This window comes from Narcine bancroftii, chromosome 3 (assembly GCF_036971445.1).
Source record: "Narcine bancroftii isolate sNarBan1 chromosome 3, sNarBan1.hap1, whole genome shotgun sequence".
NCBI classification, from domain to species: domain Eukaryota; kingdom Metazoa; phylum Chordata; class Chondrichthyes; order Torpediniformes; family Narcinidae; genus Narcine; species Narcine bancroftii.
In genome coordinates, this window is record NC_091471.1 from 214,246,397 (window position 1) to 214,272,579 (window position 26,183).

General features: G+C 40.3%; 1 protein-coding gene across 8 annotated transcripts in view; it reads left to right on the plus strand.

Moving 5' to 3' along the window:
* ugt8 (UDP glycosyltransferase 8) overlaps positions 1–26,183 on the plus strand; it is a 166,244-nt gene that overhangs the window by 73,925 nt on the left and 66,136 nt on the right. For 4 of the 8 annotated variants that reach the window (XM_069926577.1, XM_069926575.1, XM_069926576.1 and 1 more), the window contains 3 exons: positions 19,354–19,430; positions 19,723–19,942; positions 23,871–26,094. In XM_069926577.1, coding sequence (XP_069782678.1) covers positions 19,354–19,430; positions 19,723–19,942; positions 23,871–24,225 — 652 coding nt within the window. In that variant the 3' untranslated portion in view covers positions 24,226–26,094. The other 4 variants (XM_069926578.1, XM_069926581.1, XM_069926579.1 and 1 more) reach the window with 4 other exon arrangements.

The following is a 26,183-nucleotide window of genomic DNA, read 5'->3' on the forward strand; positions in this document are numbered from 1 at the left end:
TATCTTGATTCTTCACCTTCAGAGCTGTGTATATATTATATAAAAGAAAGTTGTGAAAATTAGTGGAAATAGAACAGAAAAAAAGTATGGTGTGGAAGAAATAGTAATGTGGAAATAGAGAGCGGAAAAGAGATGGTAAGTTCTTGACACCATATTTCCTTTCTTATTCTCTCCTGTTCATTTCCACTGACACATTTGCAAGGAAAGACCTTTGTTAAATAGCTGACAACCTTGTTAGGCAGCAGTGTGAGGTTATTGTGGAAATGCTGATCAACATATTTGTCCATTTCAAAGAGGGATAATCTAGAATATATTTCAGAAGGAAAAGAACTGGAGACTCGTATGATTTTCTTTAATTAAAGCATGCAGTTTTTTTTTTGAGAAACAGTAGCCCCTTTTACACAGCCACTTCAGTGTGGGAATATTACGACATGACTTCTGTGTAAAAGGTGGGAGCACGAAATGAAGAGGTCCACCTTTAAACCGTCAGCAGAGATGGTCACTGTGCCGAATCACCATCTATGTAAAAAGGGTGATCCAACAAGCCAGGGCCAGGCCACCACAAGTTCCTCCTCTTTTGCTCCTGGATTGCCAGCTTGCTTTGTAAAACCCTGGCCCAGCATTATGCTGGGTTTGTTTAGATTCAGTGAAAATGAGCAGCGATAGCTTGATGATGGGTCTTCTTCATGGCAGTATTGTGGGATCGCTGTGTGAGAAGGGTTAGTGTTAGGCATTGGTTATGCAGTATTGCCATCTTCTGGAAGATATAGTAAATATCATTTTGTAGCCCTAGTGTTTACTGTCAGCAATTGGATCATTGAGGTACAAATGACTAGAAATTTTTGATAATTTTAAGTAACTTTAGTTTTAAAATAAAGAAAGATGGGACTGGTCCACAAGTTAAAGTTCTAATTGAGGTAAAGCTAATTTTGGAGCAATTAAGCAATAACTTACAGAGGTTGATTGGGAGAGGATGTTTGCAAGTAAGAGGAGGGCTAGAAGGAGGATGATTTTGAAGGTGAGTGAGCAAGAATACGGACACTGCATATTGTTGTTCAGGGAAAGGGAAGGCTGGTCATTTTGGTAATGAACCTGATTGATGAGGAATATTAATGCCCTGGTCAGAGTAATCCTTTGAAGGGTACAAGAATTGTAGGAGTGCACTTGAAGGAAAACAAAAAGGGCAAAGCAAGGGCATGAGTTGGAGCTGTCAGGCAGAATAAAGGAAAATCCCAAGAGGTTCTAAATCACCAGATATAATAAGAGTGAAAGGGACAGAAATGGTCCCATTTAAAGATCAATAGGGCATCTTTGGAACTAGTTTGGATTTTGAATGAATATTTCTCATCAATCTAGATCACACATGTCAAACTCTGGCCCGCGGGCCAAGTTTGGCCCGCGATATAATTATATTTGGGCCGCAAGATCATTTCAAAAATGTATTAGAAGTGGCCCGCCCTGCAGCGAGAGCCGTGCTGTTTTTTGGTAATGTCACCCCCACCATCCTCCCCCTTCATTGCACATCCTTCCCCATTGTAGCACGAGAAATTGTAACACGAGAAGTCTGTCGATGTCATCAGCCGGCAAGCCAGTTGGAAGGCTCCCCGCACAACCAGTCACTTCTCCCACCTGTCGAGCGGTGCGGCGGATTGGTGAGCGCCTGTGATTTCCTGTCGACGCGACGGACATGGCAAGCTGCGCACGGCCCCTGGGCAGCGCGAGCCCCGCGCGACTGGCACCGGACGGCCCTTCCACAGCACGAGCGCACTTCTCCCGGTCGCCACGGCCTTCAGCACTTGCACCCGCGCGGACCCCAGGGACGGCTGGTTCGGCCCTGCATGTGAAGAGAGAGATGGTGGCTGTCCGCAAAGGCTGATCGGCAGCGCGCTGGACCTGAGTGGGTGGGTAAGCAGGGGTGGGCAGAGGGTGTAGGTGAGGAGTAATGGGCAGGGGAAGTTATGGTGGTGCGAGGGGCAGTTAGAGGGAGGGCTGAGTAGAAGGAGGGGTGGATAGGGGAGGGGCAGGGCGAGTAGGGGAGGGGTGATTAGAGGGTGAGAGACGGGTAGAGGGAGGAACAGGTTGAGGGGGAGGCAGTAGAGGGACGTGTATAGGATGGGGTGGGTAGAGGCAGAGCGAGTGGAGTGAGGGGTGAGTAGAGGTTGGGTAAAGGACTGGTCAGGTAGAGGGATGGTGGGTTGAGGGTGAATAGAGGCCTAGAGCCTGAGGAGTGAGCAGGAAATGTTGAGTCCTGATGCAGGCCAAAATGGACACAGCCTGTAAATGCTGACTACATCTCCACAGGGACCAAATATGTTTCCCTCAGGTCAAGCAAAGGGTGAACTTGAGCTACCTACTCCTGACCTGTAACATTATCCTCCTAAAGTTATATCCTAAAGTTTAACATTACATATGTTGAAAGAAGAGAAAACATGCAGATGTTGTTGAAAATTTTCAATAAATATTTAGTTCGGCCCTCGACTTAGTCCAAGTTTTTAATTTTGGCCCTCCGTGAATTTGAGTTTGACACCCCTGATCTAGATGAAAGGCAAGAAATTGAAGGAAATGAGTAGCAATTTTGTGGATTATATGAGGACTACAAGGGAAGAATTCTTGGTAGGTTTGAGCATATTGAAATATTGCATGAGCCTGATGAAGTGCATCCTTGCAATTTGACACTGAAGGAAGAAATTACAGAGGCCTTTCCTGAGAAATATACATCTTTGGCCATGAAGTGCTGGAAGGCAGAAGGCTGGTTAATGTTGGCAGCAAGTACAAGCCAGGGAATTACAGGCCGATCTTGAAGTCACTGGTTGGAAAATTGCAAGAGGGGATTCTAAAAGACAGCACTTACTAGTATCTGGATGGTGTGGAACTGATTGAAGGTAGCCAGCATGGATTTTTGTCTGAGATAATGCTTATAAATTTGAAAAAGTGACAAATAATTGATGAAGGGAGGACGATGGATGTTGTATATATTGGGGGTGGCCAAACCTGCTTAAGGTAAGATCCACATATGATAAAATTCAGATGTTTGAGAGCTGCAAACATGAACAAATATTACATATACATGCAACTTTTGACTGCGGTAAGTACCTGAGTCATCAGAGGAATTGGGAAGGGGCAACTGGCTGTCTGGGACTGGATGGTAAGCAAGTGTTTGAGACGTCAGGAGCTCCATTGGGTGGGCGGGCAGCCGTGAGAGTCAGTCATTGGGAGCTCTGGATGGGGCGTCAGGAGCTCCAGATGGGTGGGCGGACTGGATCGTACTTGCACTCCACTGCCCACAATGCAGCCACATGCGTCACATTAATGTGATCGCAAGCCATGTCCACTAACAGCCGACGTACTTCCATGAGCCACACCTTCTTGTCATTGAGTGGAATGTGGCTCCTGAGCTGCACTTTGGCCACTGCTGGTATACATGGACTTTAGCAAAACCTTTAACAATAATTCGCAAGACAGATTAGTCTAGAAGGTTAAATCACATAGGATCCAAGATGCATTGGCCTGTTTGAGTCAAGTGAAATGTGGCAGAGGGTACCAGTGGAAGGATGATTTTCTGATTGGAGGACCATGAACAGCATTGTGTTGCAGGTATAGATACTTGGTCATGTATATAGATAATAAATTAGTAAATTTGTGAATGACACAAAAATTGGTGATGTTCTGGACCTTAAGAAAATCTGGATCCAGATCAGTTGGGAAGGTGGGCCAAATGCATTTCAACTGGACAAATATGAGATGTTGCACTTTGATAAGTTAAACCAGGGCAGGACTTGCACAGTGAATGGTTGGTGTGTGGGCAATGTTAGAAAACAAGGAGACCAAGGGAAAGGTGATGATAAAGGCATTTGGCATGCTTGCCTTAATTGGGGAGAGTACCCCTGCAGACTTTACTACCGACAATAGGTATATTGTTTTGGATACTTTTAGTGGGGATGATCGTCCAGGGACAAGTCAAGGCAGTCAAGTCTATGGCACAGAAGCTGGCACCTTGGCTCAGAAGGGAAGGGCTGAGAAGAGGAAAGCCTTAGTAATAGGGAACTCATTAGTAGGAAGGCAGACAGGAAGTTTGTTGGAATGTATTGAGACTCCAGGTTGGTCTGTTGCCTCCCAGGTGCCAGGGTCAGGAATGCCTCGGATCGACTCCAAAGCATTATGGAAGGGAAGCAGCCGGATGTCTTGGTCCATGTGGGGACCAATGGCATAGATAGGAGTAGAGATGAGGACCTTGAGAGAACTTAGAGAATTAGGAAGTTAGTTAAAAGGTAGGACCTCAAAGGTGGTAATCTCGGGATTGCTGCCTGTGCCACGCACTAGACACTGTACAAATAGGAAGTTATGGCTGATGAATGTGTGGCTGAAGAATTCGTGCAGAGGGCAGGAGTTCAGATTCCTAGATCATTGGGATCATTTCTGGGGAAGGACAGAGCTCTACAAAAGGGATGGGCTGCACCTGAACTGGAATGGGACTAATACCTTGGCAAGAGGGTTTGCCCGAGCTGTTGGGGAGGGTTTAAACTAGTTTGGCGGGGGGAGAGAATCAAAAAGAGTGAAGAGATTAGGGCAGTTGGGAGATGGAACTATGATGGAGAAAGAGGAAAATAGAAAAGAGTCCATCAATGAAGACAAAAGGGAAGGGCAGGTGAGCAGGCAGGAGAAAGTGCTGTTCAACAGGAATACAGTAAAAATGATAGCAGTAGCGAGTCTAAGGGTACTGTACTTTAAACGTAATATTAGAAAGAAAGTAGATAACCTGGTTGGACAGATTCAGTTTAGAAAATATGACATTGTGGATATTATTGAAACATGGCTCAATGAGGCATGCAATTGGGAGCTCAATATCCAAGGGTACACAGTGTATAGGAAAGATAGGCAGGTAGGGAGAGGTGGAGGGGTAGCTCTGATGATAAGAAATGACATTAAATCAATTGGGTTAGCAGCTGTAGAATCATTGTGGGTTGAATTAAGAAATGATGAGGGTAAAAAGACCATATTAGCTGTTTTTTATAGGCCCCCAAACAGCAGCCAGGAAGTGGACTGAGTTACTGCTGGAAATCGAAAGTGCATGTCACAAGGATAATGCCAAAATAATTATGGGGAATTTTAACATGACAGGGGATTGGGGAGGGCAGGACATTACTGGATCCCAAGAGAGAGAATATGTTGAAATCTTAAGGGATGACTTTTTTTAAACAGTTTGTTGATAAGCCCATCAGGGGATCGACAGTTCTGGATTGGGTGATGTGCAATGAATCTGAGGTAATTAGGAAATTAAAGGTGTTCGAGCCTCTAGGAAGTAGCAGTTCTGGATTGGGTGATGTGCAATGAATCTGAGGTCATTAGGAAATTAGTGTTGGAGCCTCTAGGAAGTAGCGATCATAACAGTTGAATTTAGTTTCAAATTTGAAAGGGAAAAGATGTTATTGGGTGTATCGATCTTTCAGTGTAATAAAGGAAATTATGGTGGTGTGAGAAAGGAACTGGTTCAAGTTGACTGGAAAAGCAAACTAGTTGGAGGGATGGCAGAGCAAGTAATAAAGATATGTAGGATAGATATATTCCAGGGAAAAGGAAATTTGTCAATGAAAAGATGACATCAAAAGAGGTGATGGCTAAGGTAAAAGCAAAGGAGAGGGCATATTCGGAAGCTAACTTTAGTGGGAAAACAGGCTGATAATCTTTTAGAAACTTACAGAAAGAAAAAATGTCATTAGGAAAGAAGAGATTAATTATGAAAGGAGATTGGCAAGCAATACAAAAAAAGGATACTTTAAAAAAAATTATAAAGAGTAAAAGACACATGTAGACATAGGACTGATTGAAAACAATGCTGGGGAAATTATGATGGGTAATAAAGAGCATGAAGAGGAACTTGATCAATATTTTATGTCAATCTTCACTGTGGAAGACATTAGCAATATACCTGACAGAGGTTTCAGGGAGTAGAATTAGATGCAGTTAGGATTACTAGAGAAATACTGCTAGGAAAACTGAATGGATTAAAGATTGATAAATCTCCCGGACCGGATGAGGTGCACCCACAGGTCCTAAAAAATAAATAAAGGTAGCTTTGGAGATTGTGGACCCATGAATGATGATTTTCTGGAAGTCAATAGACTCTGGCATGATTCCAGAGGATTGGATGGTTGCAAATGTGGTTCTGCTGTTTAAGAAAGGTGGGAGACAGATAAAAGGAAACTATAGGCTTATTAGTTTGAAGTTGATGATTGGTAACATATGAGTCGATCTTCAAGAATGTGGATATGAAATACCTAGAGATGTATGACAGGATAGGTCCAAGTCAGCTTTGTTTTTTTCAAAGTGTAGATCCTGCCTGACCAACCTATTAGAATTTTTTTAAGAAATCTCATGTAGGATGGACAAAGGGGACGCTATGGATGTTGTATATTTAGATTTTCAGAAGGCTTTCGATAAAGTGCCATACATGAGGCTGCTTAATAAGCCCATGGAATTACAGGGACTATATTAGTTTGGATGGCAAATTGGCTGATAGGCAGGAAACAATGGGTTGAAATAAAGGGATCCTGTTCAGGTGGGCTGCCTGTAACAAGCAGTGTTCTGCAAGGGTTGGTCTTGGGGCCTCTACTGTTTATATTAATGATTTGGATTGTGGATTGAGTGGTTTTGTGGCCACATTTGCAGATGACACCAAGATAGGTGGCAGAGCAGGAAGTGATGAAGAAATCAAAAAGTTGCAGAAAGATATAGACAGATTAGAGGACTGGGCAGAAAAATGGCAGATGAGATACAATGTTGATTGGTAGTAAAGAAAGCAAATGCTATGTTGGCATTCATTTCAAGAAGAATAGAGTATAAGAGTAAAGAGGTTGATGAGGCTCTATGGGGCACTGGTAAGACATCATTTGGAGTACTGTGTGCAGTTTTGGGCCCCTTATCTTGGAAATGATGTAATGTTGGAGAGAGTGCAGATGAGATTTACTAGGGTGATTTCTGGAATACAAGGGCTAATGTATGAAGAACATTTGGCAGCTCTTGGATTGTATTCATTGGAGTATAGAAGAATGAGAGGGGATCTCATAGAGACATTTTGAATTTTAAAAGATTTTGACAGTAGATGTGGATAAGATGTTTCCCTTGGGTGAATCAAAGATAAGTGGACATAGTCTTAAAATTGGAAGTCATTGTGACAATCATAGATATGTTTTTGGGAGATAAATTGTGGCAGGTATAGGTTACATACAAACACTTTAAAACAGATCTTATTTAAAATACTGGAGCTCTGCTCATGCTAGACATGTCAGCCTAAGAGCCTTTGCAAAAGCTTTGGAGAGTGCCCAAGAGACTTCACTAATGGATTGTTGTTTACAAAAAGGCAACCGATGAAAGAACTTGTTGAAACCGCAGATTGTCTGGAGTGGAACTTGCTGTTCTAGGAGGGTCATGTGGTTTTGCAAGCAGAGAGTGTCACAGGTTTTTCTCTGTCTGTGTGTGTGTGTGTGTGAGAGAGAGAGTTATCAGTTCTGCAGTGCTACAGTCAGCAGCAGCAGCTGGGACTGGAACAGAACAAGCTGGCAAGCTTGTGGAAAAACTCCATTTGGAAGATGGGTTGTGAGTGCTTGGTTCAGCCTGGTCAAAGCCCTTGTGGTTCATGCAAGAGGAGAGGACTGACTGCCTAATATTTCTCTTGAAACAAGAGAAACAAAAAGGAAATCTGTGGTGACCTGAAAGAAAGAGGTTATCATCTGGAGAACCCTGAGGGGGCAAGTTTCTTCGGCAAGACACTGAAGTGACTGATTAAAAAGGAATCAGTTGTGGGTGTCCAGCACACAACAAATCTCTCTGAAAACCGACAAGAACCTTCCTAAGCGGTAACCATTTACTTTTCACGCACCAAAGCCTAGTGAACTTTATAAATGTTAAATTCTGTGCACAGCATAGGAATTGCCTGCAACCAGTAAACTTGGATGAATGAGAAGTGAGATCGGACTGTGAACCAAAGACTTTTCTGAACTTGTATGCACATGCGCTTAGAATTGGGAGGTTAAGTTAGATTAGTTAAGTCAAAAGTGATAAGTTAAAGTGTGATTCTGTTTTCGTGTTTAAAGATAATTAAAAGCAACTTTTGTTTAAGTAACCATTTGTCTTGGTGAATTTCTATTGCTGCTGGGTTTTTGGGTCCTCTGGGCTCGTAACATTATCCATTTAAAACAGAGATGAGTAAAAAAACCTCTTTGGTCTGAGGGTCGAGGATTTGTGGAACTCATTGCCACATACAATGGTGGAAGCCCGATCACTGGGAGAGTTTAAGTAGGAGATTGATGTATCTAATTGGTCGGGGCATCAGGGGATATGGGGAAAAGGCTGGCAATTGGAACTAGGTGTGAGTATAGTTCAACTTCGGGTCGAGTCGCAGAACAAATTGGGTCAAGTGGCCTACTTCTTTTCTTTTTCCTTGTGAATTGGGATAGAGAGAGAGATTAGATAGACTAGGTCTTTATTTCCTGTAGCTTAGGCTGAGGGTGATCTTCGAGAGATTTTTAAAATCAAGAGACATATTGATAAAGTGAATGTACAATTTTTTTCACCCAGGATAATTTCAGCATGACTGGGCATAATTCTATAATCATTTCCTTGATTACATTCAACATCAGCTCTCTTCAAGGATGTGTTCTCAATCCCCCAATCTGCATTCTCTACAACTAAATGCCATTTTCTTTTTTTTCCAATCTTTTTATTAATCATATTATAGGTAAATAATACATTCCATCATCAAATAAGCTGATGACACTACAGTAGTGGGTCAGGTATCAAATAATAATGTATGGCAACAGATTGAAAGTTTTGTGGCAAGGTGCCAAGATAGCATGCTCTCTGTCCACATTAGTAAAATGGAGATGATCATCAGTTTCAGGAGAAGAGAAAGGGTCCACAACCCATTAATGGTGATGATGTTAGAAGAGTAGATAGCTTCAAGTTTTGCGGAATAAACATCTTCAATTAACTTATTTGGACAAGCAAATTGACGCAACAATCAAGAAAATGCTCCATTACCTCTACTTTCTATGAAAACTAAGAAAATTTGGTATATTCAAACAGCATCAAAAGGTGCATCATTGCAGATTAAGGGACATACTTTCTGGATGCATCAAGGTGTGTTGTTGAAGCTGCTTTGCTCAAGATCAGAAGAAACTCCGGAAGGGAGTGAAGGCAGTTCAAAACAATGAAAGTTCCTTCCCTTTGAAGGACTCCACATCTGGGTTGTATGTGGTGGAAATGTTCTCAGGTACATCTATTTCAATGCAAGGAGTATTGTAGGAAAGGCAGACGATCTTAGAATGTGGATTGGTACGTGGAATTGTGGCCATTAGTGAAAGTTGGTTGCAGGAGGGGCAGTTCAATGTTTATGAAATGGGAATGAAAGGGGGAGGAGTGGCATTGATTGTCAAGGAATATTATCACAGCTGTGCTCACATAAGACGGACCAGAGTGCTCGTCTACTGAGGCTGTGTGGGTGGAGCTGATGAACTGGAAAAAGTATGGGGTTGTATTATAGACCACCTAGATGCCAATGAGAATTAGAGGAGCAAATCTGTAGAGAGATAGCTGACAGCTGCAGGAAACAAGGTTTTGATAGTAGGGAATTTTAACTTTCCATATATTAACTGGGACTCCCATTCTGTAAAAGGGTTATGGCTTGGAGTTTGTCAAATGTGTTCAGGAAAGTTATTTCAATCAATATATAGAGGTAGAAACTAGAAACAATGCAATACTGGATCTCCTACTGGGGAACAAGACCAGACAGGTGATAGGGGTAGGTGTAGGGGAACATTTTGGATCCTGTGATCATAATGCCATTAGTTTCAAGTTAATTATGGAGAAGGATAGGTTTGGGTCTCGGTTGAGATTCTAAATTGGAGAAAGGCCAATTTTGAAGAAATAAGGAAGGATCGAGAATGTGTGGATTGGGATGTTTTTTGGGAAAGGATGTGCATGGTAAGTGGAAGACCTTCAAAGGAGAAATTTTAAGAATAGCATTTTATTTACCTGTCAGGATTAAAGGCAAAGTTAGTAGGCACAGTAAACCTTGGTTTTTGAGGGATGTTGGGAGTCTCGTTCGGAAGGAGAGAGGTGTATAGCAGGTATAGTCAACACAGAGCAAACAGGATACTACAGGAGTATTTAAAAAAAAATGAGGAAAGTCCTCAAGAAAGAAATCTGGAAGGCTAAAAGAAGACGACATGAAGATGTAATGTGAAGGAAAATCCTATATTAAGAGCAAAAGGATAGTAAGGTCCCCTCGAAGATCAGAGTGGTCAGCTAAATATGGAGCTAAAAGAGATGGGGTAAATCTTAAGTGGATCTTTTTCATCTATATTCAGTCAGGAAAAGGGAACAGTAGAGGGAAATAAAGAAAACACAAGCAGTGAGATCATGGAATGTACAGATTAAAGAGGAGGAAGTGCTTCTGAAGCAAAAAAGGATGGATAAATCCCCAGGGCCTGTCAAGATATTCCCTCGGACCTTAAAGGAGGCTAGTGTAGAAATTACAGGGGCTCTGGCAGAAATATATAAATTTTTCTTAGCCACAGGTTGATGCTGGAGGTTTGGAGGGTAGCTTACATTGTTCTTTTGCTTTAAAAAAAAAGCTCCAAAAGTAACTCTGAAAATTATAAGCCGGTGAGCCTGATGTCTGTAGTAGATAAATTATTGGAAAGTGTTCTAAGAGATTGTATATTCAAGTATTTGGATAGCCAGGAACTGATTAGGGGTAGTCAAAATCGCTATGTGTGTGGTAAGTCATGTTTAAACAATCAAGTGTTTTTTGGATTTATCAGAAAGGCTGTGGATGTTGTCTAAATTGACTTTAGTAAGGCCTTTGACAAGATTGCACATAGGAGGTTAGTCAGGAAGGTGCAGATGCTCAGTATTCATGGTGAAGTAGTAAACTAGATTTGATAATGGCTGGATGGGAGAAGCCAGAGAGTAGTGGTGGATGATTACTTCTCAGACTGGAGGCCTGTGACTAGTGGTGTGCCTTAGGGATTGGTGCTGGAACTATTGTTGTTTATCCTCCAGATCATTGATATAGATGATGATGTGGTAAATTGGATCAGCAATTTTGCAGATGGCACTAAGATTGGAGGTGTTGTGGACAGCAAAGAAAGTTTTTAAAGCTTGCAGAGGGTTGGTACCAGCTGGAAAAATGGGTTGAAAATGGAGGATGGAATTTAATGCAGACAAGTATGAGGTGTTGTATTTTGGAAGGGCAAACCAAGAAACGACATTGACCATAAATGGGCACTGACGAATGCTGTAGAACAGGGAACTGGGAATACAGATACATAATTCCCTGAAAGTGCTGTCACAAGTGGATAGGGTTGTAAAGAGAGCTTTTGGCACATTGGCCTTAATAAATCAAAGTATTGAGTATAGAAGTTAATATATTGCTGTAAAGTTATATAAGACATTGGTGAGGCTAAATTTTGAGTATTATGAGCAGTTTTGGTCACCTAACTACAGGAATGATATTACTAAGATAGAAAGAGTGCAGAGAGGATTTACTAGGATGTTGCTCGGACTCCAGAACAGGGAAAGGTTAGGGCTTTATTCTCTGGAGCACAGAAGAACGAGGGGAGATTTGATAGAACTATTTAGAATTATGAAGGGGATAGCCAGAGTGAATGTAGATAGACTTTTTCTCACTGAGGGTAGGTGAGATACAAACCAGTGACATGGTTAAGGGTGAAAGGGAAAAAGTTTAGGGGGTACTTCTTCACACAGAGTGGTGGGAGAGTGGAATGAGTTGCCAGTTGAAATGGGGAATGCGGGCTCAATTTTAACTTTTAAGAATTTGGTCAGGTACATTGATGACAGGGGTATTGAGGGCTATGGATGAGAGAGGTATTGAGGGCAGGTCAGTGGGGCAAGGCAGAAAAATGATTTGACCCAGACTAGAAGGGGCGAAGGAGCCTGTTTCTGTCCTGTAATGTTCTATGGTTCTAAATGACTACTGACCAATGCTACATCAACAGTGATGAAGTGTTTTGAGAGTTTGGTGTTGAGGCATATCAGCTCCTCTCTGAGCAGCGACGTGGATCTGTTCCAATTTCTTCACAGCAGTAACAGATCTATGACAGATGCCATCTCTCTGGCTCTGCACAAAGCCATGGAACGCCTGAACAGTAAAGAGGCATACATATTGACTACAGTTTGCAATTCTACACATCATCCCTTCAAATATGATTAAACTACAAGACCCCAATCAGTGAGGATTGGTAAGAACATCTCCGCAATCTCCACCTGTACCAGAGCACCACAGGACTGTGTACTTAGCTGCCTGCTGTACTTGCTTTACACCTATGACTGTGTCATACAGTACAAGTACAGTACAAGTTTACTGACTATACCACGAAAGTGGGTGTATAAAGAAAGCTGATGAGCCCAGCATACTCCTCAGGAGTTTGTGGAGGTTTGGTATAACATCGAAAACCTTGTCAAACCTCTACAGATGTGTAGTGGAAAGTGTGCTGCCTGGCTCCAGCATTGCTTAGTGTGGGAACACCAATATCTCTGAGCAGTAAGTTGTGCAAAAGATAGTGGGCACAGCCCAGTATATCACAGGCAAAGCTCTCCCCATCTTTGAGAACATCTACAGCAGCCATCAAGGATGCTCTGTTCTTCCTGCTGCCTTCAGGAAACAGGAACAGATGCCACAAGACTCGTACCAGCAGGTTCGGCAACAGTTGTTCCACCATCAGACTCCTAAACAACGAACTCAATCATATAAAGACTCTTTGCACATTATTTATTGTTGAATATTTATTTTCTGTATTGAACAGTTTGTACTGTCTTGCTTACATTTCTCTTTTGTACACATATCTTGAATACAGTTTTTTGCACTATTGATAAGTTGAAATTCTGCCCAGCCCACAGGAAATAATCACGTTTGTTTGTGATCTCATGCAAGTTCTTTGACAATAAATCTGAATTTTTGAACTATTCTCTGAACTTGGCTGAATGTAATGTTAGAGATAACCTGTTGGTCTGTTTGCAGAAAAACACTTCTACTGTAGTAGAAGTGACGAACAAATTAAAATAGCTATGATGAGAGGGTAGAGATGTAAGAGGGTCTTTTCATTTACAGGGTAATGTGTATCGAGAATGAGGTGCTGGAAGAAACTGTAGAAGTGTGCACAATTATAATGTTGAAAAATATTTGGACTGATAGATAGAAAAGAAGTCCTTAGGAGATCCACCAAATATGGGCAAAAGATGCGTCCAGAATGCCAATTTGGTTAGCATGAATGAGTTGGGCTGAAGGCCCACTCACTGGCCAAATGTCTGTTTAATGATATTGAGTCAATCTGCTGTAGGTAAAACACCAATTTTCCAGGTCTAACCTAGTTCTAACCCAACATGGGTCTTTCCAAATTCTGATCAAGTAGCTAAGTTATCTTTGTTAATGGTATATTAAACAAAGCCTGCTGAAAAACATTCCATGTTACTTAAATATCAGAAATAATGGTACTTAGCGGTGTGATTTATTTGTTGATTTTCTGCCAATCACTGTGACACACTGAATTTTGTAGTTTAACAAAATACATTTTGCTGCTCATTGCTTTTGAATTGTGGCTGAATTTTCCTGGTTGTGCTTTCAAGCTCTATGCATATATTCTGTAGTTGGGGAATACTTGCCATGCAATAGTCACAATCCAATCAAATACTTTTTGGTTTTAACTTGTGTAAATAGCTTTTTCATAACACTTGAGTTATAAATATTTGTGAACTTGCCAAATATATGTCATTTAAAGGAGATGCAAGAGTCAGCGCATGTTTCTGATCTGGAGCAAAAACAAACTGAGAATCAGAATTTATCGTCATGAACATGTTACTAAATTTTTTTTTGTGGCATTGAAAACAATCAAATAAACCACCGTACAAAAATAAATAAAAGCAGTGCATGAAAAGTCAAAGTCAGGCAGTGTCTTTAGTAAACCCCTTTGGCAAGTATCACAGCTTATAAATGCATTCTGCAGCCAGCTAAGAGTATTTCAATTCTTGGGAGATTTTTGTTCATTCTTCCTTGCAAAAGGCTTCTAGTCCTGTGAGATTCTTGGGCCATCTTGCATGCACTGCTCTTTTGAGGTCAATCCACAGAATTTCAATGATGTTCAGGTCGAGAGTCTGTGAGGGACATGGCAAGACCTTCATCTTGCGCCTCCTGAGGTAGTTCGTTGTGAATTTTGAGATGTGCTCAGGATCATTATCCTGTGGTAGAAGCCATCCTCTTTTTATTTTCAGCTTTTTTTTAAACAGACGGTGTGATGTTTGCTTCCAGAATTTGCTGGTATTTAATTAAATTCATTCTTCCCTCTATCAGTGAAATATTCCCCGTGCCACTGGCTGCAACACTAGCCCAAAATGCTTAATGGTTGGAGAGGTGTTCTTTTCATGAAATTTTGCACCATTTTTTCTCCAAAAATACCTTTGCTCATCGCAGCTAAAAAGATCTATTTTAACTTCATCAGTCCACAGGACTTGTTTCCAGAATGCATCAGGCTTGTTTAGGTGTTCTTTTGTTACTTCTGACGCTGAATTTTGAGGTGAGGACACAGGAAAGGTTTTCTTTTGATGACTTTTCTTTGAAGGTCATATTTGTGCTGCACAGTAGAACAGTGCACTACCACTCCAGAGTCTGCTGAATTTTCCTGAACGTCTTTTGCAGTCAAACGGTGGTTTTGATTTTCCTTGATAGCAATCCTACGAGCAGTTCTCGAAGTTTTCTTGATCTTCTAGGCCTCAACCTGACCTCCAACATTCCGGTTAACTGCTATTTCTTAATTACGTTACGAACGAGGAAATGGCCACATGAAAATGCGTTGCTATCTTCTTATAGCCTTCTCCTGTTTTGTGAGCATCATTTATTTTAATTTTCAGAAGTGCTAGGCAGTTGCTTAGAGAAGTCCATGGCTGCTGATTGTTGGGACAAGGTTTGAGGAGTCAGCTTTGAAATTTGCTTCACCTGGCCTTTCCTAATGATGGCTGTGAACAAGCTAATTGAGGTCTGGTAAATGTTATCTGAGATCTCAAATTTCTTGTGGTGCCGAAACTTGCATGGTGCTCCTTACCTTTTTGTTCCCCCACTCTAAAATTGTACAAAACAAAAATAATATGCTAATCTTGCTTAAAATGTTGAAAAGAATGTGTCATCTTTATCTTTATGATTTTTGGAAATCAATTCATCTTCTACTCGTGTAACTATTCACAGAAATTTTGACCTGGGTGCCCAAACTTTTGCCAACTTTTGCAGATATATGTATGTGTGTGTGTATGTGTAATTTTATATCTTAAAAAAAAATGTATAAAAAGACTCCCTTCAGAGTCACTGAGCGTCTGTGGATTAGCGTCTGGATTTGCCTCCAGCGCTCCTGCAGCTGCACCAACCCCTGTTCTCTTAGTTGGCAACCCGAGCTCCAGATACAAACCTCCAGTATGATCAGGTGGCTTTTAGTGCCTAAGGGCTGCTCCCCCAGAGTATGCAACCCATGTGGCCACTTCTAGCACAGGTGCCACCATCTTGGGCACAGATCCCACATTGCAAGATTTGAAATAAAAACACCATTATCTCCTTTAACAGGCTGTTTAAAGCCTGATTGGAGCTGTCGGCATTAGGAACCGGGTGATCCTCAGGAGCCTAATTAATTTTTTTGAGGAGGTAACAAAAGAAATTGATGAAGGTAGGGCAGTAGACATTGTATATATGGATTTTAGTAAGGCATTTGACAAGGTCTCCCATGGGAGACTCGTACAGAAAGTCATGAGACATGGGTTACGTGGAATATTGGCTGTGGGCATACAGAATTGGCTTGTCTATCTTTCTTTGGCTTGGCTTCGCGGACGAAGATTTATGGAGGGGGTAAAAGTCCACGTCAGCTGCAGGCTCGTTTGTGGCTGACAAGTCCGATGCGGGACAGGCAGACACGGTTGCAGCGGCTGCAGGGGAAAATTGGTTGGTTGGGGTTGGGTGTTGGGTTTTTCCTCCTTTGCCTTTTGTCAGTGAGGTGGGCTCTGCGGTCTTCTTCAAAGGAGATTGCTGCCCGCCAAACTGTGAGGCGCCAAGATGCACGGTTTGAGGCGATATCAGCCCACTGGCGGTGGTCAATGTGGCAGGCACCAAGAGATTTCTTTAGGCAGTCCTTGTACCTTTTCTTTGGTGCACCTCTGTCACGGTGGCCAGTGGAGAGCTCGCCATATAACACGATCTTGGGAAGGCGATGGTCCTCCATTCTGGAGACGTGACCCACCCAGCGCAGCTGGATCTTCAGCAGCGTGGACTCGATGCTGTCTATAGAAAGCAGATAATAGACAGAGTATTCTGCCTCGAGGTCAGTGAGTGGTGGAATTCTGTAAGGATCTGTTTTTTGTGACCCCTGCTCTTTGTAATTTTTATAAATGACCTGGACGAAGAAGTCGAGAGGAATGGGTCATGAAGTTTGGAGATGACACAAAGATCGGAGGTGTTGTGGATAGTGTAGAAAGTTGTTGTAGGTTACAACAGAATATAGACAGGATGCAGAGTTGGGTGGAAAACTGGCAGATGGAGTTCAATCTTGGTATGTGTGAAATGATGCATTTTAGGAGGTCAGTCTTTAAGGCAGGGTACATGATTAATGTCAGGATTCATAACAGTGTGGAAGAACAGAGTGACCTTGGAGGGTCCAAAGATTTCTCGAGGTTTCTGCATAGGTCAATAGAGTAGTTAAGAAGGCAGAATCAGAATTTATTGTCATGAACAAGTCATGAAATGCATTGTTTTGCAGAAGCGTCACAGAGCAAACATTCATATTAACTATCTTACAAAAAAAATAGTTAATTGATCTTTCAGAAATCTGATGGTAATGGGGAAGAAGCTGTCTTTGTGCCACTGAATGCTCATCTTTGGGCTCCTGTACCTTTTTCCCGATGGTAGCTGAATGAAGAGGGCATAGCCTAGGTGGAGGGGTCCTTGAGGATAGAGGCTGCTTTCTTAAGACACTGCCTCTTGTAGATGTCCTGGATGGAGTGAAGACTGGTGCCTGTAATGTCGCAGGCCAAGTTAACAATCTTCTGGAGTTTTTTTTTTCTTGTCCTGAGCATTGGCACCTCAGTACCAAACAGTGATGTAACCAGCCTGAATGCTCTCCACGGTACTCCTGTAGAAGTTTTTGAGAGTCTTCAGTGACACACCAAATCTCCACAAAAGCCACACAAAGTATAGCCATTGGTGGGCCTTCTTCATGATTGCATTGACATAGAGGTTCCAGGTCAGATCCTCAGAGATGCTGATGCCCAAAAAATTTGAATTTATTTACCCCCTCCACTACTGAGCCCTCGATGAGGACTGAATTGTATTCTCTTGAAGTCCACAATCATCTCTTGGTTTTGCTAACATTAAGCTTAAAGTTGTTGATATGACACTACTCAACGAGCTGATTTGTCTCCCTCCTGTACGCTTCCTCATTTCCGTTTGTGATTCTGCTGACAACTGTGGTGCCATTGGCAAATTTGTAGATAGCATTGGAACTGTGCCTGGCTGCACAGTCATGGGTGTACAGGGAGTAGAGCATTGGACTAATCACGCATTTTTGAGGTGAACCTGTGTTGATAGTCAGGGAGGAGGAGTTGTTGTTTCCAATTCATACTGACTGTGGTCTTCCGTGGAGGACTTAGAGGATCCATTTGGAGAGGGGGGGTGCAGAGGCTCAGGGTTTGGAGCTTCTTGACCGGCACTGAGGGAATAATGGTGTGAAAGGCTGAGCAATAGTCTATGAAAAGCAGTCATATGTATGTGTTGCTGTTTTTGAGGTGATCCAGAACTGAGTGGAGAGCTGGTGATGATTATATCTGCTGTGGTCCAATTGTGATTGTAGGCGAATTGCAGTAGGTCCAGACTTTTGCTTTGGTACATGTTAGTTCTGGCCATGACCAACCTCTCAAAAGCATTTAATCACAGTAGGTGTTAGTGCTACTGTTTGATAGTTGTTGAGGCAGCTCACTCTGCTCTTGGGCACTGAGATGATTGATACCCTTTTGAAGTGGTGGGACTGCAGCAATAAGAAGTTGAAAATATCTGTGAACGCTCCAGTTGGTTGGATGGCACAGATTTTCAGTACCTTGCCAGGTACACTGTCAGGGCCTGATGAGGGTTCACCTTCTTGAATGATGTTCTGACATCGGCCTCAGAGACAGATATCACAGAGTCCTCAGTCATTGCAGGATTTTTCATTGGCTTATGGTATACTGACCTTCATTAGACAAAGGATTGAGTTTTGGAGTCAAGAAATAATGTTGTAGTTCTATAAAACTGGTTAGAATGTTGTGTTCAATTACTGTGCACATTAGAGGAAGGATGTGAAAGCTTTGACGAGGGTAGAGAGGAAATTTACCAGGATGTTGCCTGAATTAGAGAATGTGCCTTATAAGACACAGTTAGTAAAGCTAGGGCTTTTCACTTTGGAGGGGTGGCTTAATAGAGGTCTACAGGATAGCGTAGCAATTAGTGCAATGCTATTACAGTGCCACTGTCCTGGGTTTGTATCCTGCGCTGTCTGTAAGGAGTTGTAAGTTCTCCTCGAGTATGTGTGGGTTTTCCCTGGGAGCTCTGTGTCCTCCCACCTTCCAAAATGTTCAGGGTTGTACATTAATTTGAGTGTAATTGGGCAGCATGGTTTTAAATGCCTGGAATTGGCTTTACCGTGCTGTAAATAAAATAACATTTTAAATTTAATTTTGGGATTATAAGAGGCATAAATACGGTGGAGAGCCAGCACCATTTTCCTGGGAGAAAGTAACAAACTCCAGAGAATACCTGAATAAAGTGAGGGGAGAAAAATTTTGGGGAGTTGCCAGGGCTAAGGATTTTTACAGAGTGTATTGGGTGTCTGGAATGCATCGCCAGGTGGAGGCTGATACAATAGGAACATTTAAAAGACTCTTCGACAGGCACCTAAATGAAAGAAAAATGAGGTCGGCAAGGTCTAGTTTGTTGTGTAGGTATATACAGGTTGGAACTGCACTATGGGCTGAAGGGCCTGTATTGTGCTGTAATATTCTATGTCCCAGATAGACTGCAATAAAAAAAAATGAGTTTTGCACATTTTCTACATGATATGATCTTTGTGAAGAAAATTCATTGTATAGGACACAAAATGCTGTCTGCCTGGAGAACGTTTGGTAGGGTTTGTAATTATAGTATTGTACAGATAAAGGTACAAGTATCCATCCTTGAAAGGCAATTTCTGATGTTTGTCAGTGCTTAAAAGTTTAAATGCAAACATTCTCCTTAAATTAGTGTTCTGTAAAATGTATATATACTCTTTTGTTCTGTAGGTATTCTGGAAAGAAACCTAGCAATTTGAATAACAATACAAGACTTGTAGAATGGATACCCCAGAATGACTTACTTGGTGAGTTTGGTTTCATTAGAGATTGAGAGTTGAATAGTTTGTCCTATGTCTATATCTTTCTCAGAATGGTGGTTAGGGTGGGGGTGGGGGGGGGGGGGCGGAATTAGACAAATGGATTTATCTCATTTCGTGAATATACTTGATCAATTTTCCAAGTTCTTATAATGGAGGTTGTGCATATTTATGTATGTTGTGATTCATGTTAAGAAACATTTCTTATGGTTGATTTTTTAAAATTAGAATATGTTTCTTGTACTAGAATTAAATGAATATATTTTTGCACCTACTGTAGGTCACCCAAATATTAGAGGATTTCTAAGCCATGGTGGTCTGAATGGTATCTTTGAAGCAATGTACCACGGAGTTCCTGTTGTTGGAATTCCCCTTTTTGGTGATCATTATGATACCATGACCCGTGTACATGCCAAAGGGATGGGCATCTCATTAAACTGGAAAACAATGACCGAAGATGATCTGTATAATGCAATGGTGACAATAATTACTGACCCACGGTAAGAGAGACTGCGTACAAGGTATTGCAAACGTCCAGAAGTCTTGAATTTAATCTTTTTGCTTATCTTAAAGGGTGAACCAAAGCTATCAGAAATTGGAATTTAAAAAAAAACCATGCAGATTGAATGTCAAGAGGATTGTCCAAAAGGACCATGAATGGATTTTGAAATGTTTAAAACTTAAATGGAAGTTCCAGATTAGAATTTTCTTCAATGAAGTTTGAAATAGATTCAGTAGAATGATGCACATTGAGAATTTACTGTGTGGTGCACAAACATGCACAGGTTTAGGAGGCTGGGGAGATGTCATTGAGATTTGGAAGGGAAGTGCGGGAAATATCCAAATAAGGGGGAGATTTCACTGAAATCGGAAAATAGACTTTTGTGTAAAATTTAAGATATCTGGAACTAGTTTCTCTGCAAAGCAATTGAAACAAGGGATTTGTAATATAGCTAGCCAAATAGAAGTGCAGATCTGACATTAATTAATTTAACTGGAAAACATACTTGAAGGATTGGCTGTTTTTCAAATTTCTTGTGTATTCAAGATTGAATCAAAGTAAGGTGGAGGTCAACAGAACGTGTTATTCCGACCACAGATATTTAGTTGTGGATTTGTTTGATTGTTTCATAATAATCGGATGTTTCAATTTTGTATGCAAGATCTTTAATATTTTTCTGCATCTGCTGGTGTTGAGCTTCCTTGGTCAGTAATGAGTTTTCTTTCATTTGATCCTAGATTCTTCAGAATTGCTTTGTAAAATAAGGGCATATTGAGACTGAGCAAGGCTATAAAATGGTAGAATTTTCTCATGTTCACAACCAAATGCTATCAGTAATTATAAGGCATACTATTCTTAATCAAACTAACAAAGACACTTTGTATTGTTCTGACGGCAACCACAAGATTGAGCTGTGAAACTTAACCATCCAGCTATTCTCAATGAGGGCCCTACATTTCCACTCTTTTCACCCCCCCCCCCACCAAAACCTCCGGGGTCCATAACACATTTAAGAAAAAGTCCTGTTTCGTTTCACCTTGTGTAACATGAATACTTTTAATGTTTTTTTTAATATAGTCGGCAGGAGAGAAGTACAGAAGAAAACAAAACTTGATGGCATGGGAACGTATAAACTTTAAGCAGAGACTTAAGGGGGCCATAGCCAAAACACAAAAGGTTAAGAATGGCTGCTTTAATAATTAAGTTATTTGACTAGTTGTCCAGACCTTGCATTTTTTTTTTATTGACTAATTGGAGGGCTGTGAAGAAGAACTCAAATTAAAAACCTGCGTTTGGAAGTTCTTGACTTCGTACCAATCCTTTAAAGGAACTGTTCACCATCATCAGCCAGAAATGAAGAGAAGGTAATAAATGTGAATAAGAACAACAAAACTAATACAAAACTACTGCAGTGGAAGGATTCTTTTAATTGCACTTTCCAAAAGCCGCCTTGGTCTCGGAGCAGATGCCCTCCTTCCAAACTGTGATTGTTTGAATTCTTTTAAGGCATTTAAATTTCTTGAGAATGACAGTGTGTTGAACCCTAGAAGCTGATTAATTTGGCATTTTGAGCAAGAGATAAAAAATAAAATATACCTTTGACTTCCTAATAAATCCCAACCCTAAGTGATACCACTTCATCAACAGCAAGGTGAAAACGGAATAACACAACTACTTTTTTAATTTAAAAAATGATTACTTGTGGATTTAATTTTGTAGTCAGCGGTATAGCTAGGTGCATTCCTGATAATCTTGATGTGTTATGTTTCATTTCCTAGTGTTACTATGCCAGATTGACCACAATCTAGTTGAAGTACTAACACAAGTAACATATAAAGTAAAATCAAAACAAAATATTTTAACAATTTCAAAAAAAGGTTGGGATACAAAACAAATGTTTAAAAAGGTCTAGAATAAAATCTGAAATGGTTCAAACCTCACACTTCGGTTAAAAAATGTGGAATTTTGTAATTTGAGTATTGAATTTCTTGAACAAGCACAAGGTGACGACTGGTGTGTTTGATTATCTTGATTTATTTTTAAATGTCAAATCGGGGCCCCAACAGCCTACCCATCCATGCCAACCATGATGCCTATTGACGCTGAACCTATTTCCCCATATCCCTCTACATCTTTCCAAGTAACTGTCTAAATGCTTTTTAAATATTGAAATATTATCTGCCTCTCCTACCTCCTCTGGCAGTTTGTTCCAAATATTGGCCACCCTCTGTGTGGACATACTTTCCCTTAGATCTCCATTAAATTCATTAATATGCCCCCCCCCCTCCATGGCCACACTCAACACTAGCACTCTTCAAGCGCATGTGCTCAGTCCCTTACAACCTCACTATGTTCCATCTATACCTGTCTCTGAATAAACCATTCCAACTTCAACTTCAAATTTGCCAATGACACTACATTATGAAGGTGGGTATCAAATAATAATGAGCCAAAATACAGGTAAGAAAGTATAAGTCTTGTTTCATGGTGTCAAGGTAACAATCTCTCTCTCTCAGCATCAATAAGACAAAGGAGAGGGTCATTGGCTACACCCCTATCCACATAAATGTCACTGAAGTTAAAAGAATATATGGTTTCGAGTTGGGAATAAATATCTTGGTGGCTTGACCCTTGAAAAGCATGTTGATGTGTCAGTCAAGAAAGTGCACCAATACTTCTACTTTTTGAGAAGACAAAGAAAGTTCAGCTTTTCATTTAACAACTTCCACAGGTGCACCATCAAAAGCATACTTGATGGATGCATCCAAGTGTGGTATGGGAGCTGCTCTGCTCAAGATGGGAAGAAACTACAGAAGGCAATGAATGCAGCTCAGATCATAACACAACTTCCCTCCCATGGATTCTGTCTACAACTCCCACTGCCTAGGAAAGGCAGTCAACATACCATCACACCCTGGACACACACTCTTCTCCTCCTCCCATCATGAAGTAGGCTTGAGAATGTGAAATTGTGCACCATTAGGCTAAAAGATAGGTTTTTTTTAACAACTCAGACAATAGAGCTTGTCATGCTGGACTAATTGTAACTCGATACTCTATAAACTGCTCTTTACATTGGCTGTATGATTGATATAATCTATTAGTTTGCTCATAGAATTGCCAATCTCAGACTACAAGGTACAGTGTGACTAATTTAAACTTGAAATGAAACCTATGCCCTTTAGTTCTTGGCTCCCCTGTCATGGGAAGAAGATCTGACAATTCTCTCCATGTTCTTTATAATTTTATATACCTCTAAGCTTATGCAGCTTCGGTATGAATAAAGCTGTCCTATCCAATCTCTTGTCATAATGACAGCCTCCATTCCAGGCAACATCCTGATGTACATCTTCTGCCCTCTGTTGCTACCACGTTTTTCCTGTAATGTAGCAATTGGAACTGAATACAATGCTATGAGTTGGCTGATCTATGTTTAATTTATCAAAACAAAATGTCATGTCTTTAAATATTTTTCAAACCATATGTTTATGCTTCTATCTTGTATCAATTACATATTATTTAACAAAAGACACTTCTTTTCCCCATTTCTGCAACAAGAACTTTGAGAATCTTGCTACTTCAATATCTGGAAAAAATTCTAGCTATTGAGGGCCAGTTTTTAGTGCCATCTCGCTCTGAATTTTTACTTGGCCTGAGCTCACTTCAGAAGCTGCTGACATTTGAATTGCTGAGTAACTCTTGTATTTATCATAAATTCTGGAGCAATACAAGTTTGCATTACAATGCAAGAGTGTGGCTCCCAATTGGAACCTACTGTGTTTGAAAGTTTGCCAAATTCCAAGTATCAAGAAGTAGAGGCTGCAGTGTGATGACTTGCATCTTCATGGACGGTTTAAAAAGTCATTTACAATTATTATTACTGTAGGTAATTGTTTACTGATTAAATCATTATTGTCATTTTTTAGCTATAAGCAACGTGCAGAACAATTATCTGAGATTCATAAAGACCAACCAGAGCATCCTGTAAGCAGAACTGTTTATTGGATTAACTACATCCTCCGTTACAGTGGGGCAGAACATCTTCGTGCTGCTGTTTATAATATCCGGTTCTACCAATACTACTTGTTGGATGCATTTCTGCTCATTGCATTAAGTATTCTTGTTGCTTTCAAGATAGGATTTTGGATAGTAAATCAGATTAGCAAAAGGTTTTCATCTAAATTATTACATAGGAAAACTAATGGATTCTGCTCCAACGGCATACCAAATGGTAAACATCGGAAGAATGGTCACATCAAATATGAAAAAAAAGTGAAATGAATATCTGTTCCATGATATTGGGAAAGATTTAACAGTTAACTCTACTGTTGGTATAATTCCAGCTGTGTAACACATTACTGACACCATTTAAGAAAATAACTGTTAATGTTATCCACTATTTAACCTCATTTTGCCTAAAATTCCATGTGCTGTGTAAAGGACCAATAAGCACAACTTAAGATGCAATACTGTACATTTGATTCTGGGTATTTCTGCACAAATTACCTTTGGCACTGAAACATGAGGGCCTTAATTCTTGGAACCTTTTATTATGAATTTTTATAAACTGTTTTGTGATTCATTAGTAGCTTGTATGCCCCAATTTTAAAAAAAAATTAAGGCTGTGATACCTTGGCAAAATCATTTTGATTTTCTCTTTTCAATGTTGTCAGATTATATTAGCCAGAGCTATATTCAATCTTAAACTGATTAATTTGTGATGTTGGTATTCTCAATTATTTGATCTGTTTAAAGATGCTTTGTTTGCAATGGTGAATGCCTCATTTCTGATGGAAAACATGCAGTTGGATCTCCTGACTGCAAAGAATTACTTTATTCACCACCATTATGACTGTTATTAATGGGCATAAATTCAGGCATCCCTCCCAGACGTGCAGCCTTAAAAATAAAAAACGATATGCAGTTTAAGAATTTAAGTATTGTCTAAGAGATCTAATTTGAACTTTAGTTCCAGATTTTCAACAAAATGATGAATTGTGTGGTTCATGAACAAGGCAACACCAACACTGTATCTTGTTTATTAGTTTGAAGTTCTCAGATATGGGAAATGATGCACTGCTGAGAACCCCCTTTCAGACTGATCTTACAAATTGAATGAATACTAGTAATTAATTTGCCATGCAGGTATAACAACTATCACAGGATCTAGATTCTATCAGGAATGTTTTGGATAGGCAACATTTAATACTTGTATTTTCTCAATATTATTTTAACTTGCCTGCCTTTACTCTGCTCTTGTCCTGATGCTGAGTGTCTGTAAATGTGAAGTTGCTCTACTTTTAATTGTATAAGCAAAAACAAAAGCTGGTGACCTTTCACTTGCCAAAGTATTTTCACATGGTCTTTCTGGTTTCCCATCAGAACATAGGTGAAATTTGTTAATGAATTGTTATTTTTCAGCAGTTTCATGTTGGTAGCTTCTTCCTGTTTTTAACGTCTCTGAAGCACACTATTCACTGTTTTGTAACTACTATATTTTAGCCCTGTGATCCTTTCTCTATGTTTGTCACAGATTGTCTACTGTGTGATGTGTTTACTGATAAATGAACTAGCCCTGCTGTGAGTGTATTTTAAAAAAAATTTATTCTAATTGGAATTCATGTGTTTGACAAAGGAATTAAGGGTGCCTTGTATCCAATGTTACTATTGCCTCTAAGTCTGACCCAAGTAAAGACTGTATTTTTCTATCCTACTTGGAGCCACAAATGGCCACTGACTGTAAGGAAATTGACGGGTTATGAACAGCTAATAGCTTTAAATAATTTAACACAAGAAAGTTGATGTAGGTATGTTTACATTACCGTTACTTTCATTTCTGTTCAAAGCTCCATGCAGGACTGCTATGAAGTGACCATAAGGAAAGCAGATTAACTGCTTCCAGGCTATGAGTAGTGGGGTGGTAACAAGATGGTTTTAGCATATGTATGCAGATGTTTTGAAATAGAATAACAGATGCAATGACTTCAGGCTGTAGCATAGCTCGGCTAAAGCTGAATAAAGCCAAGCAAAAGCACTGATAACATTCTGGCCTGAAACTTTTTTTTATATATGTATATATAAAAATGTAAATGTTTGTAATTTCAGCTACAGTTTTAAGTATATACACTGGCATCTGTTATTGCAATAAAGTTAAATGCAAAACATTGATTCTGTGTTTGGTTTGCAGTTACAAATTGTGCATACAATAGCATTTTGCTGTTAAACACACACTATATTCA